The 13,537-nt window shown below is 42.3% G+C and overlaps 1 protein-coding gene across 1 annotated transcript in view; it reads left to right on the top strand.

The window, feature by feature from the left end:
• Positions 1–13,439, top strand: part of LOC109516129 (netrin receptor UNC5B-like) — a 44,269-nt gene extending 30,830 nt beyond the window's left edge. The window contains exons 2-11 of the mRNA XM_019870359.1: positions 2,525–2,755; positions 2,973–3,116; positions 3,382–3,485; positions 4,316–4,496; positions 4,751–4,918; positions 6,255–6,419; positions 8,114–8,146; positions 10,920–11,114; positions 11,548–11,916; positions 13,348–13,439. Coding sequence (XP_019725918.1) covers positions 2,525–2,755; positions 2,973–3,116; positions 3,382–3,485; positions 4,316–4,496; positions 4,751–4,918; positions 6,255–6,419; positions 8,114–8,146; positions 10,920–11,114; positions 11,548–11,916; positions 13,348–13,439 — 1,682 coding nt within the window. The remainder of the gene's footprint in view (positions 1–2,524; positions 2,756–2,972; positions 3,117–3,381; positions 3,486–4,315; positions 4,497–4,750; positions 4,919–6,254; positions 6,420–8,113; positions 8,147–10,919; positions 11,115–11,547; positions 11,917–13,347) is intronic.
• The last annotated feature ends 98 nt before the right edge of the window (positions 13,440–13,537 follow it).

Here is a 13,537-nt window from a genome sequence, read left to right as displayed (position 1 = left end):
ATATCTCCTTAACTATGAGTGGTAGGAAGATAAAAGTCATGCCATTTTAAAGCTAATTTCATTAACAAGAGTGACAGGCTATTTTTTTTTTTTTTTTTTTCCCCAGTTGATGTTTGAACACCGAACAATCAATGCTGGGCAAAGAGAAAGAGCGTGGGTGAAGGGTGGGGAGGAGCAACACAATTGGTTATTGACAGAGAATTCAAAGTCTGAAAGGCTGGAGGCGAGATTCGAGCAAGAGGACAGAGGGAAAGAACAAACAGAGAGAGGGCGTGAGAGAAGCACCGTGACAATTGTGGTCCATGTTCAGATGTGTTAGCGTTTTGTTCACGCTTGTGTGCACCTGCAAGCGTACCCACTTACAGTTTTGCATGGAACTTCTAACAAGGTTCCGCACGGCATTACTTGTGGAGCTGTTGTCTCACTGAGATCTCAAATGCGCTAAAGTTGTCTTAAGCTTAAATGGAGGACACTTGGACTTCCTGGTCACGTGATGTGGACTCATGACGGGATCACCATTTAGAATGTATTCTGATTTTGCACAAAACTTCAACTCTGAATAATTTCATCGACAGAACTGAAACTTGATCGTGGAACTTGATCGAAATAGCGAACTACGAACTACGTCGAATGACGTTAGGATGAAAGCTGACCTCACATATGTTCAGACTTGTTCAACTCCTGAAATGACAAAATGTATCACCTCAGGCGCACTCAACAGAGGGACCGGCACACTAATCACTCAACTGCAGTATGTTATTTGGTCTTTATTTTTTGCCTTCCTCGAGCCATACATAATTTCTTTCTCTCATGCATCACTGGCACACTCATTGCTTTTGACATTTTTTATTGCCTTATGGTCACCGCAAGGCACATGTTGTGTGCTGAGAGGTTTGAAGACCCAGACATGGTTTTTGTTGGACATGTTTGGATGTCGGGGAGGATAATGACTACTCTATGTGTCACTTATGGTGCCAGTTCTTTTTTTTTTTACCAAAAGTGATTTGCCGTATAATGGGCTAGTGACCTTTATTGCCTGATATTGCCCGCACAGTTATGGCATGAAGGCTTCAGTCACGTACTTGAATAATACCTGTGGGTTCCAGTTTGCACTTACAGGTTAGTGAAGACATTTAGTCATACAGAATCTGTGTGAAGAAATTCTTTGGAGAACTTGAGATGCTCTGTAAGGATGACTGATGGGTGACTTTGGGGTTTAGAGAGAGTACTTCAAGTATTCCACCACCATTCATTAGAATCCGACTGATCTTGGCTTGAGAGCCTCCCAAATTTTCACTCCTGCTTGCCATTGCGTTCTGTGTTCCACTTTTGCTTTGCACTAATGTCTGAGCAAAAAGTCTATCAGGGGAGGAGAAGTGGGCTAGAGGGTAGTAGAGAACTGCTGGTGTTCCTAAAATAGAAGATTGTAACTCTCTAAGTAGATTCTCTTGTTCTAAGCTTGTGGAATAACTGATCTTGTCGAACTTGATACATTTATAACACCGTGAAAATGTACCTGCTCAGAGTGTCCTCGTTGAAAGTCTCCAAATATCCACCTCCAAACATTTTTTCAAATTATTTTTTTGAACGGTGATGTAAAATTGAGGTTGGAGAGCTGTGGCATTGTGGTATTGCCATGTTTGAATGTGAAAAGCTTGATGGTATGATAAATTAAACAGAATGATGGAATTTGTAAAATGTACCACTGGAGTTGTGTAAAAAAAAACAAACAAATGTCTTCTGCTAAAACGCATTACTGCTCAGCTGCTGTAGTCTGCCATCAGGTCTCCTATTGGAAGACAAAAAGGTAACTCTACCAAGTGCAACATTATTTCTCCCTTCTAGTTTACCACCAAACTGTAAATTTCATCTTGGTTTACTGTGGTACCGGTCAGTAAATGCTAATCAGGGTTGCATTTCCCCTGCAGGGTTCTTTGGTGGAATGGCGATTAGCTGCATCAGCTACATAAATAGTTACATCATACCATACCAGAGAGACAACGGTTACTTAAAACAAATAATACAAGTGGCACACTGCTCACAAAGCAATAATACAAGAAAGGATAACAACAGACTTTTCAGAATATTTCAATGTAAAATTGCTCCATCCACTACTGTATTCATATCCCCACCATCAGCCTGATTCATTTGGACAGTGCCTCTTTTATGGTCATCCTGAACTTACAGTGGAAGTTGCACTGACTTGACAGACAAAAAAAAATTGAAAAACAACAAAAAGGATGGAAGATGGTGTCATTCCTACGAGAAAAAAAAAACTCTTTGCGAAATGTCAGTGGGTATGTGTCGTATTGAGCATGTCACGGGATAATGTCAGGATCTTAGCTGCCTGTCCAATGAAGGTCATCCGCTCCACTCCTATTTAGAAACGTGCACTGCTGTGGTCTGTCTGGAAGGCTTTTGTTGACCAGCTTTCTGGCAGGTCGAACCACAGAACAGCTCTTCCACGCAATTGCTGAAGAACAACAATCATTTCAACTACCCCTGTGTATGTACATGTTTTCAGAAAGCAGCGACTACAGTGATGCCGAGGTTCTCCCGGACTCGTATCCATCAGCACCAGCAGAACCTCTCCCGGAATTCCTGCTTGAACCGGAGGATGCTTTTATTGTGAAGAACCGGCCCGTTCAGCTCCGTTGCCGGGCGTCACCTGCCACACAGATCTACTTTAAGTGCAACGGGGAGTGGGTCAATCAAAATGACCATGTCACAAGAGAGAGCTTGGACCAGGTCACAGGTGAAGATCAAAGATAACCAGTGAACAGAACTACAGACACACAGCAATGTCACCTTGTATTTTACAGACCCAAACAGCATACTCCATTACAAACAGCATTTCCAACGACATGTCCCATTAGCTCTTTCGAGGTTTTATGTGCTCGAAAACTGCATTTGGCCTGCAGCCAACTCGTTGTGGATGTGCATTATCGCTCTATATCGCCGTCTCCCCGCAGGGCTTGTGGTGAGGGAGGTGGACATCTCGGTCTCGAGGACCCAAGTTGAGGAGCTGTTCGGGTTGGAGGACTACTGGTGTCAATGTGTAGCCTGGAGCTCAGCCGGCACCACCAAGAGCAATCGCGCCTACGTCCGCATTGCATGTCAGTTTTGGGCAACCTTTTTTAATCATGGCTTTTTTCCTGTCATCTGTCAAGTGTACGTGCAAACTGACATGCTGTCATTCAGCATGACTGTGTGAGTTGTCTTGTGATTGACAGTCCTGTTGTGAAGGTACAAATGGAGAAAAAAAAACTGACAGATTGAAACTTGATATACATGCTGTACACATCAGTGATAAACTGAACGTCATTCGGGGGCCACAAAGCAACTTTCGCCAACTGCAGATCTGCGTTTCTGCCCCTGTAGACTTGAGGAAAAACTTTGAGCAAGAGCCACTGGGGCGAGAGGTGCGACTTGAGCAAGAAGTCCTTTTGCAATGTCGCCCACCAGAAGGCATGCCCACTGCTGAGGTACAACTCTCTTACATCACGGCTGTCTATGTATGTATCATTGCGCATACGTATATTCGACTGAAAGTCGTCCCTCCCCACAGAGGTTTTGTGTGCCCGGAACATTGGTCAGATAGTTGTGTGGAAAACATTCAATTAACATTCAACAAGTTCAGCGATCTCACGGTAGTTTACCACATGGAGCAGGAATGAAGAATTTCATACCGAATTAAGCCATTTGTACCCAAATGTGAACAGTCTTATTGGGCTTAACTGAGAAGACAGAATGATATTCATTACTAAAATATATATATACATTTTTTCTGTTCACAAATGTAAGAAACAACTTTTATGTGATGTAAGAAATAATTACCGGTAATGTGCTTCAGTATTTTTTCACAGTTATCATTTCGGTTCAAAAACTTCTACTTACAGGTTGGAAATATGACAGAAACAAACAAACAAATGAACAAAAATAGATTTAGTTCATTGCCATTTCTGTAAATTTAGGGCATCAGTGGTATAAACCTTACACAGGGCGGTGCTTCAATATATTTACTTATTATCTATGTCCGAGCAAGAGCTGGTGTCCAAAGAGCTCTTTCCATCCATTTCAACATAACTTCTTCAGACTAAGGTTATTGATTATTGATTTTGAAGGATGTCCAAGATCCTAGACTAATTAGTGATGGCTTCACACGTGTAATTCTGAATCAAGGATGACGTCTTTATGGGAGGCAAAATAGCAGTTTTGGCTTTTTGAAATAATTCGAACGTGCCAGATGGTTTCCAACAAAACATCTTTTCCATGAATGTGTAAGGTTGGAATAATGAGGTTCTGCTCCTTCAAGGTGGACTGGCTGAAGAACGAAGACGTCATTGACCCTTCGCAGGACTCCAACTTTCTGATCACCATCGATCACAATCTAATAATCAAGCAGGCCCGACTGTCAGACACGGCCAACTACACTTGCTTGGCTCGCAACGTGGTGGCCAAAAGACGTAGCAGCACAGCAACGCTCATTGTTTTCGGTAACGTACAGTTTCCCTCGTCTTCATTGTTTACACACGTTTCGATATGACAGAAAAAAACAAAGTATTCAAATGTTTCGCAACTTAGCGTTATTATTGATGTGCTGTATTGTTTCGATGCAGCTCCTGTTCTGGATTAAATAAGTGTATGTTAGGATGGAACTGTTACATGCACATTGATTACGTTTTCATGTTTCATGTTGTCAGCTGAAAGAATGCTTAGGCCACCTTTTTGTTGTTTGTCTGTATGTCAGTGAGCGGCGGATGGTCCTTATGGACCGAATGGTCCGAGTGTAACACAAAGTGTGGGCGGGGCTGGCAGCGACGAACACGTAGCTGCACCAACCCCGCTCCCCTCAATGGAGGAGCCTTCTGTGAAGGCCCGCCCTTCCAGAGAGTGACCTGCACCACACTGTGTCCAGGTTAGCATGACCGTCTTATTTCTAGTGCCCAGTAGTCCTGCAACTTCTCAAATAGGGCTGCCACAAATTAGGATGATTTTGCTCGTCGACGAGTCACGAATAGTAGTCACCGTTAGTCGACTATGATCGTACGTAAATCGCAGCAGATCGCATCAGTAAACAGCTGCTCTTATAGAACCTTTATTAGCTTACAGCTTGAATTCTATAGAGTATGTGCAAATTAAAAATGAAGACAACTTAGATGTACATTCAGATTTAATTAAACTTTGCAGCTTGTATGAGGATTCCTGACATGTTTATAAATGGTGGCGCAAGTTAGATTGAAGGCGATACTGTGGACTTAAGATTTCTAGATGTAAATGTTTAGTGCATTTATAAATGGAACCAAAAACTATACACTATGCATAGTTGCACTATGAATGCTGTAAATCATCCATCAATTCAAAAACAAAATACTGGTAAACATATTTCACTGTTCTCAAGCTTTATGTTTTTTAATTAACCTTTATTTAAACATTTTGCTTTTCTTCATTAGTCCGTATAACTTAAATGATCAAATTGATCTACCCAATCAAAACGAGGTACTGTAATGAAGATTAGGAGGAATGTATTAGATGTATGTAATGTCGTACATTGCAACGAACTGGGTTATGTGTGTTTTATTGTTGTGTTGCCGCTGAGTGGTCGTGGCGAACGTCACGTTCGGTTACATTGAGTGCTCCATTTTCTGAGTTCAGCACACGATTCTGTTTCCGAGTGCGGGAACGAACGAGAGAGCGAGCGAGAATGTGCTTCTTCATGTTTCAACCTCACAATGGCCATACAGTAGTTTGGACTGTTTAATGAGTTTGGTCATGTGATGTTTGCAAGCTGAGACGTAATTAGTCATTACCTGAACCCTGAGCAGCCGTGATGTTGTTTTCAGGCGACAGCAAGCAGCATGTGAAAGCGCTATAAAATAAAGACTTATTGTATTGTATTGTAAAATGTCCACCCCTTGCGCTGGATACAAATGGGTGGCTTTTGTTGCTTCATTCATATTCCACAAATGCAGTAATAATCAGAATGCCATGCTCCTAGTGGGTTCGCATAAAACCTATTAGTGTGAAGAACATTTTTTTTTTTTTTTAATAAATTCAAACTTAAAAGTCCGGTTCGGATTCATAACTCACCCAATCACATCAGGATCACTGTGTTACTTCAATTGCTAAATGATCCACTTTCCCTTATGATATATTACTATGTAATGTACTGAAGTCATGCTTAATTCATCACTACCATGATGGTGTGCTGCTCCGCTTAATTTTCTTACGCACCGTAACTTTTGTCATTCCAGTGGATGGAGGCTGGACAGAATGGGCCAAGTGGTCTGCCTGTGGCACAGAGTGCACCCACTGGAGAAGCCGCGAATGCCAAGCGCCTCCACCCAGGAATGGAGGCAAGCACTGCAGCGGGAGCATGATGGAGAGCAAAAACTGTACTGAGGGTCTCTGTGCACGCAGTAAGTAACCTGGATGGATTGTGTAAAAGTTGAAGTCATCTTTCAACCTTTAGTCTTCCACTGGACCATGAATACCCGCTAAATCTGTGAGAAGGTCTCAATAGCTTCTTACTGAGAGAATATAGATGTTCTAAGGCAGCCATCAGGACAAATCCTCTTCAATTATATTTCTTGCCCCAGGTGGTCATTCAAATCGTAATAGAACTCCTTTCAGAAAGTGATTTCTTTGCACAGTTAGACCATTTTGTAGAATGCAGTGCATGTCCAAGTGATTTTGTACAGAAATGTATTCCTCAAGGTGTGAAACCTCTCGCAGTATCTTGGAAGAACACGAATCCTGCAGAGAGCGATGCGAGGAAATAGAGACACAGCCTAGACAGATGTTACAAGACGGAACATGTTAGTTCGCAAAAGTGAGAAAGCGGACGAGCCACATCCAAAAAGCACAGACGGAGAGTGAGAGACGGTGAGAGAAATAAATATGGCACATCAGAGTCGAAAAATTAGCGCAGTGTAAAGCATATGAGTATGAGTCAGACACAACCTGACACCGAGTGTGCGCCCCGTGATGAGCAGGGAGAGATTCAGATGACAGCGCATTAGAGTCAAAAGCGCACATCCACAGAGGCCGCACACACTTCAGAGACATACGCGAAAAGACACAAAAGCAACACGCCCGAGCGTTCGGACAAACCTCCTTAAATGCAACTGGGGGGGATCGGACGCATCCTCCGAGGAACGACGGAGCTTCACTTTCACTCTGAGAAATACACGTGATTGCTGACACAAACCGTCATGTGTGGCGCAGCAGATTAAACAAATAGACTTTGTGGGCTAACGCAACACAAGTCTCCGGAGGTCGTCAGGAAAAGATGCACTCAAGTTATTTTGACACAGAGGGAAGATGAGAAGCATTCCGCTGGAGATGTTGTGTGAATGCGTCATTTGGGACACGACAGCTCACTGACTGATTTGATTTTTTTTTCGTTTTAAATGTTATTATTTGGCTCTCTGGTGTCTCATTTGTGTTTCCTTTGAGCGTAAACAAATGCAGCTGTCATAAATGTCACTCTTTGGGTGGCCTCTTCCACTGTTGAATGATTGGGAGTGGTAGGCAACCACCAAGCAAGGATTTAGACTCTTGGTCACTTAATTGGGTACCCCCCCCTCCCCAGTTGAGAGTTACTCTCTGTAAATAAATGTTGGCTATCACTTTGTGTACTGGGTGTACTGATGTGTGTATATTGGTGTTGTAATATAATATCGAAAATGCTCCCGCCAGTAGTGAGGTGTGTATAAAATGGAATGAACGCGATACCACATTTTGCAGGGAGAATATAAAGTTGTAAGCAGTCTTGCCAGCGCCATTTCAATCCTCTCCTTCACGCACCACGTACGAAGCCATCTCCTGCCACCGTCAATGTTTGTCATTTTTAACTACTTTTCATTGCCGTTCTCGATAAACAGGAAAAGAATGGCACTGGCCTTGGAATAGCGCTCGTCACTTACATTTGAAACACTGACTTATTTTTTTGGAATGTAGCTCTATTAGTCTTGATTTTTTATTTTTTTTTTTAATCTTCATTTGTGGCACTTTGCTGTGTATGTTGTTCCTGTTTGATTTGCAGTACGTGTAGTCCATTCATTCCATTTGAAATTTCTTTGGTCTTCTGTTTTTTCTTCTGTTCAAACAGATAAAAGGGTTTCTATTGAACATGCAAGTCATCGTAAGTTCAACCACCACCATTTTTTTTTTTAACTTCCATCCTCAGTGTGTTGTCTGGCGTCCGTATGGTCCTAACATCTGTGTTGTGTACAGCGTAATCTTTATCTCCCATTCTCCTCAAAGTGGATGTCTCACTTTCCTTTCTCAGCTTCACATCTTGCTGCAATTGAGAATTAATCGAAAACCAAATTATGGAATAAACCTCAAGTCATCGGGTTCAACTGACAAGGTGTCTACCGAGCTGTGAGGTGGAAGCACAGCCCAGTTGATTTGTTCAGCTAATCTGTGATTTGGTTTAAAGTTAAAGTGATGCTAATTCCTTTAGCGCAATGTGACATGGGCTCAGGGGAGTGCAGCCTTAGTAATGCACCTAATTCCCTATTGTTCCGTTTCTGGTAATAAGTGCGGACGTTTGTCGGATTTGGTTCCATCGTGCCACATGAGCATGGAGGCACTCCTCTTCCAGCAAGTCTGCCTCTGGCTTTCCTCCCCTATTTTTCCTGCATCTCCTTTAACTTCTGCTCTTATTCTTTGTTGGCTTCTTCCTCTGCCCTCTCAATGAATAATAAGCATATCGATCTCCTCTCCCTTTTTGTCCACCATAGCTATTAATGTAGTAAAGGAACATTACGAGACAGTTTGACCAAATTTATAATAATAATAATAATAATAATAATAATAATAAAAATAATAAAGATAATAATAACAAGGTTAGCCATTTGAATCGTATCCTAGCTTTTAATAAGGATAATAATATCTCTGTCCATGTGATTATGGTGGACCAGCCAGGACACCTTTCGTGTTGTTACTTTTTCAGAGTGGTGTGCAAGGTTTGGAACACTCTGAGATATGGTGTTAAAAACGCATGATTTCATAACCGACATGTTCTGTTACATCTGGCTACATTAGTTTGTGACCTCATCGTTGCTCGTAAAATATTGGACCATGTTTCCTACAAAAGTAATCCATAAATTAATAAAACTTCTTATCTGAAGGATAGTGCTTTGTGTGAGGAGTTTCAAGGAAATTGAAACTGACATAATGCATCTTTTTCACAAGTTGCTGTTATGGTTGATAGATATGTGCTCGTAGCGCCGGGCATCTATTCACCCGTTCCTTTCAAACGTAAATTGCCAAAGTGGGACTTTGCCGTTGCTGAAGTGCACCTGCACGCAGATGTTGGGCCTTGCATAATTACATCATTTATGTCTGGTGACATCAGTGTTGGGGTCTGGGACAGTGACGATTGCTTTCAACATAAAGACTTCTGTATGTTGAAATTCACATTCTGGTCATTGCTGCTGGCGTTACGCCCCTCTTACGCTTCTGATACTTCAACGCCTCATCGTGCATTGATACCTTACACACAAAAAAGTGTGGAAAAATGAAAAAAGACCGGCACACATCCACTGTGAAATTCTCAAGCGCCTTAATACGTTCACCGGTGCCGATTGTCAACAAATTCATTTTTGTCCCTGAGGCTTTAAAATAAGTTATAATTCGCAACTGTAAGGGGAGCCAAGGTGCAAATAAAAAGCGCAATTATTCCCAGTTGTTGCTTTTAGTAGTTGGGGTTGAGGAGGCTGCGTTGAGCCGTCTAATCCCAACCACCAATCAGCCAGTAGGAAGGAGATGGAGCCCAGTGGGAAGCAGGTGAACATAAGGCCAACATCTTTTATCCATCTTGCTTTTATGTCTTCGACTGTTTGTCGTTGTTGCTTTACTGCATGATCCTCTTAAACACAAGTCCGGTGGAATTCTGAAAACATCCGAACAGGCGTAATGGCAGATCCATGAAATCACAAGCGTGTGTGTAGACTACAATTGGTACGGGTCGCGGGGATTGCTCCGTCTCTTCCTCCCTAACTCCAATCTGTGAAGTGATCAGCTCTACAATGTTATTCCAAATAAGCAGATGGAGGAGGAAAATCCTCCACCTCGTTTAAATTTCGAAAGTTAAAACCAAAGCTGTACTTGGCTCTACCTCAATTAGTGATAGTTCTACTTTTAGTGCTCATCCAGGTTCTTAGCAAATGAATCAAAATCTAATCAGGACTTCTCATATTTACTGAGCGGTTCTCTTTCTCTGGTAAAAAGATTTAAGTAGGGAACTTTCACACTAGCGCCTTGAGGCTGAATGAATCAAACTTTACTTTTTGCCCCCATTGATGCCATGCATTTGGGCAACAGTCAACACAGACTTAAACTCTGGTGTGGACGAGGTCAAGCGACCGCAAAAGGTCTCCCGTGGTTCAAGTGGTCTTGGACAATCAAGTGCCTGAAAGCGGTACTTGAGTAAAAGTACGAGTAACGTCACAGCAAATACTTGTAACGTTGGTAATAGTTAGTCACCTTGTGGAATGGTACATGGGTAAAAGTCACACACTGTAGCAGTGCGTCCATATAAAGATTTTTCTGATTACCTGTGTCTCAAATTCAGGATTTCTCCCCACCGGTATTCGTACCACCTCAGTACAGGCAGGACTATTCTTTGGCTTTGTACTCAAACAGTTCAGGGATTACGTCAACAACCAATCTCTTTGCATTTTGTAGTAACAAGTAACAAAGATAGTAAGGGGAGGATATATCATCGTAAAAGTATGCATTGAGGAAAACTGAAATTTGAAAGAAATATAATTTGTGAAAATCCGACCTAAGTCATTTGCATTACTGTTGACTGTACTCACATGACTAACACTTATCGACCTCTTTCCCTTTTAGTTATCTTAACATGCGCAACTGTTTGTGCTAACTTTTTCTCAAACTTTTCTCAGCGCTGGCGCCAGAGATGGGTGTAGCAGTTTACGCTGGTCTGGTAGGGGCGCTACTGCTGTGCGTGATCCTGGTGCTGTGCGTAGGCGTGCTGGCTTACCGCCGCAGATGCAGCCACCTGCACGGAGACATCACAGACTCTTCATCTGCCCTCGCCGCTGCCTTTCACCCTGGCAACTACAAGCCTCCCAGACAAGGTAAGTTGACACACACAAACATACACTCACGGTGTAATTTCCTGTTTCATTTTTTGCTCCTTTTGCTCCTGCTCACAGAAGCATGTCCTCACGTTTTATTCAGCTCTGCTTTCTATTTTTATCAGGAATTCTTTTTATACCCTGACACCATTATCTCCTCTCACGGAGACAGTTCTCCCGTCTTTACCACATTACATATTTTAGAGTTCAGAGCATTTGTCGTGGTATCTCCTCTCTTGTTCTGGCCATCAAATATTAATTGGCAACATTAATCCATTTCACTTGCACCACTTTTTGCACTCTCAGCTGGGGCTGTTTCATTTCTGCAGATAAGAGAAGAGCCTCTCTCGATCTTGTGTGTGTGTGTGTGTGTGTGTGTGTGTGTGTGTGTGTGTGTGTGTGTGTGTGTGTGTGTGTGTGTGTGTGTCCACAGATAACCTCCACCCTCTGCATCCGTCCGCTCCTCCCGACCTGACGGCCACAGCGGGAGCATTCCGTGGGCCGCTCTATTCCTTGCAGCAGGGTGTTAACGAAAGCCACCACAAAATCCCCATGACCACATCCCCATTGTTGGATCCCCTGCCCAGTCTCAAAATCAAGGTGTATAATTCCTCCACGCTATCGTCGCTGGAGATCCCCGCTGATATGTGCTCAGGAGACGGCGACATCCTCAGCCTGAAGTCGGTGGGCACCGGCGGGAGGGAGCGACAGTTCCATAGCCACACGCTGTCCAGGGAGCCCGGGTTGAGTACCAGCGCCACCTTGGGGCACCTGGGGGGGCGCCTCACCATCCCGAACACAGGTAGTCACCGCAAGCATTAAAATTGTTCAAAATGTACTCAACTCATCGTGAAATTGGGAGACAGTCCGGAGACATTACAGGTTTAAATAAAGGAAAATAGTATGTAGAGAGCCAAAAATTTAGCGTCGCCCATCTGGTTCCCATTGGACCTCATTTGGGCAAATTCCCTTGTAGGAATTTAACAAGTGCTGGAAGGTGCTAAAGATGGCTGGTTCAAAGGAAAATGGCAGATTTGCTGTTGAATTTCAGGAAATGGTCCATGAGATTTTTGCATGCATCCTATGATGAGAGACGTGTCCATCAAATGTCATGTTTAGCAGTGAAATCAGGCACATTTTTCTAACTTCTCAGGGGGTGCTACAGATGTCATATTCACAACCCCTAAATACACATTCCAGCAAAACAAAAATTGGGAGTTTTCAGGAATCTCGAGACACTCAGAGATCAATTCGGTCCCTGGAAGAATGTCAATGAAGCACTGTAGGTTGGAGTGCTTCTGTGGCCTCAAAATGTGAAATGTGTGCAATGCTTAGATGAACTATAACGTCACTGGCTCACAGAGGATGATGAAAGATGACTGCACTCTACCATTTTAAATTCTGTAGTGGGGGTAAAATAGCAACAGAAAAAGAATCCATTTTAAAAACCACATAAATCATTCACCGGTATTTGTCCATTTTTTTTTTTTTTTTTATTAGCATGCTACTTTTTGGTTTAAGAAAACTGATGTTGGACAGATCGGACTCAACCATTTGCATTCCGGAGCATGGGGAATGTTTCAATTGGAAATTGAACAGCGATGGAGACAGTCAACCACAGTTTTTTTGCGACAAGGTTGAATGGTCCGTTCCTCACCACATGTGACAATCCTCCACAAAATTCCTTCAAATTGATAATGTAGTTTTTGGCTCATATGGTTAAATTTAAAAAAAATAATATTTCCAAAGAATCCTTAAAAATAATAACATGAACAAACCGATGAATCTATATAGATCCAATTCAAGAATTGCATGAAAGAAACTTCATCACCACAAATATTACTCAACAATTCTCTACATTATTTTTTACAGCAGCGTCAAATTGCTTTAAGTCGTACGGCAACATTTGGTTGCCGTATTCAACGACGTGACTAATACTAAAATAAAATACAAGCAAATACGATGCAGTACAGCTACACCACTGCAAACATCATCCAGATATAGGCTACTGTAAATTTACCGTATTGTCAAATGAATACCTCTCTTGACAATGTCAATCAATACTGAGCATGAAGAAATTTTTTATACATCTTTTTAAGCAGTATGCCATGAGATTGGGCAGTTCATTTTACGATTGTTTGTATCGTCAGTGTACCTGCATATGAATATATATATAAATGTATTTATGTGAACAAGTCTGTCCCGGATTACACAAAAGCCACCTTCTCTATAGGTGTGAGTTTGCTGGTCCCGCCTGGCACCATCCCCCAGGGGAAGTTCTATGAAATGTACCTCATTATCAGCAAATGGGACAAAACGACGTAAGTGCCCATGATCTCGTCTTCATTTCTTCAAGCCCACGTGATGCGCTACAAAACCTCGCTTCAGTCAGAAATGTTTTTCCTCATGTTATGACTGTGTCA

Source organism: Hippocampus comes, unplaced genomic scaffold, assembly GCF_001891065.2.
Source record: "Hippocampus comes isolate QL1 unplaced genomic scaffold, H_comes_QL1_v1.1 scaffold76, whole genome shotgun sequence".
NCBI lineage: Eukaryota > Metazoa > Chordata > Actinopteri > Syngnathiformes > Syngnathidae > Hippocampus > Hippocampus comes.
The sequence above is the reverse complement of the archived record's forward strand: the minus strand, read 5'-3'. Positions and strand labels throughout refer to the sequence as shown.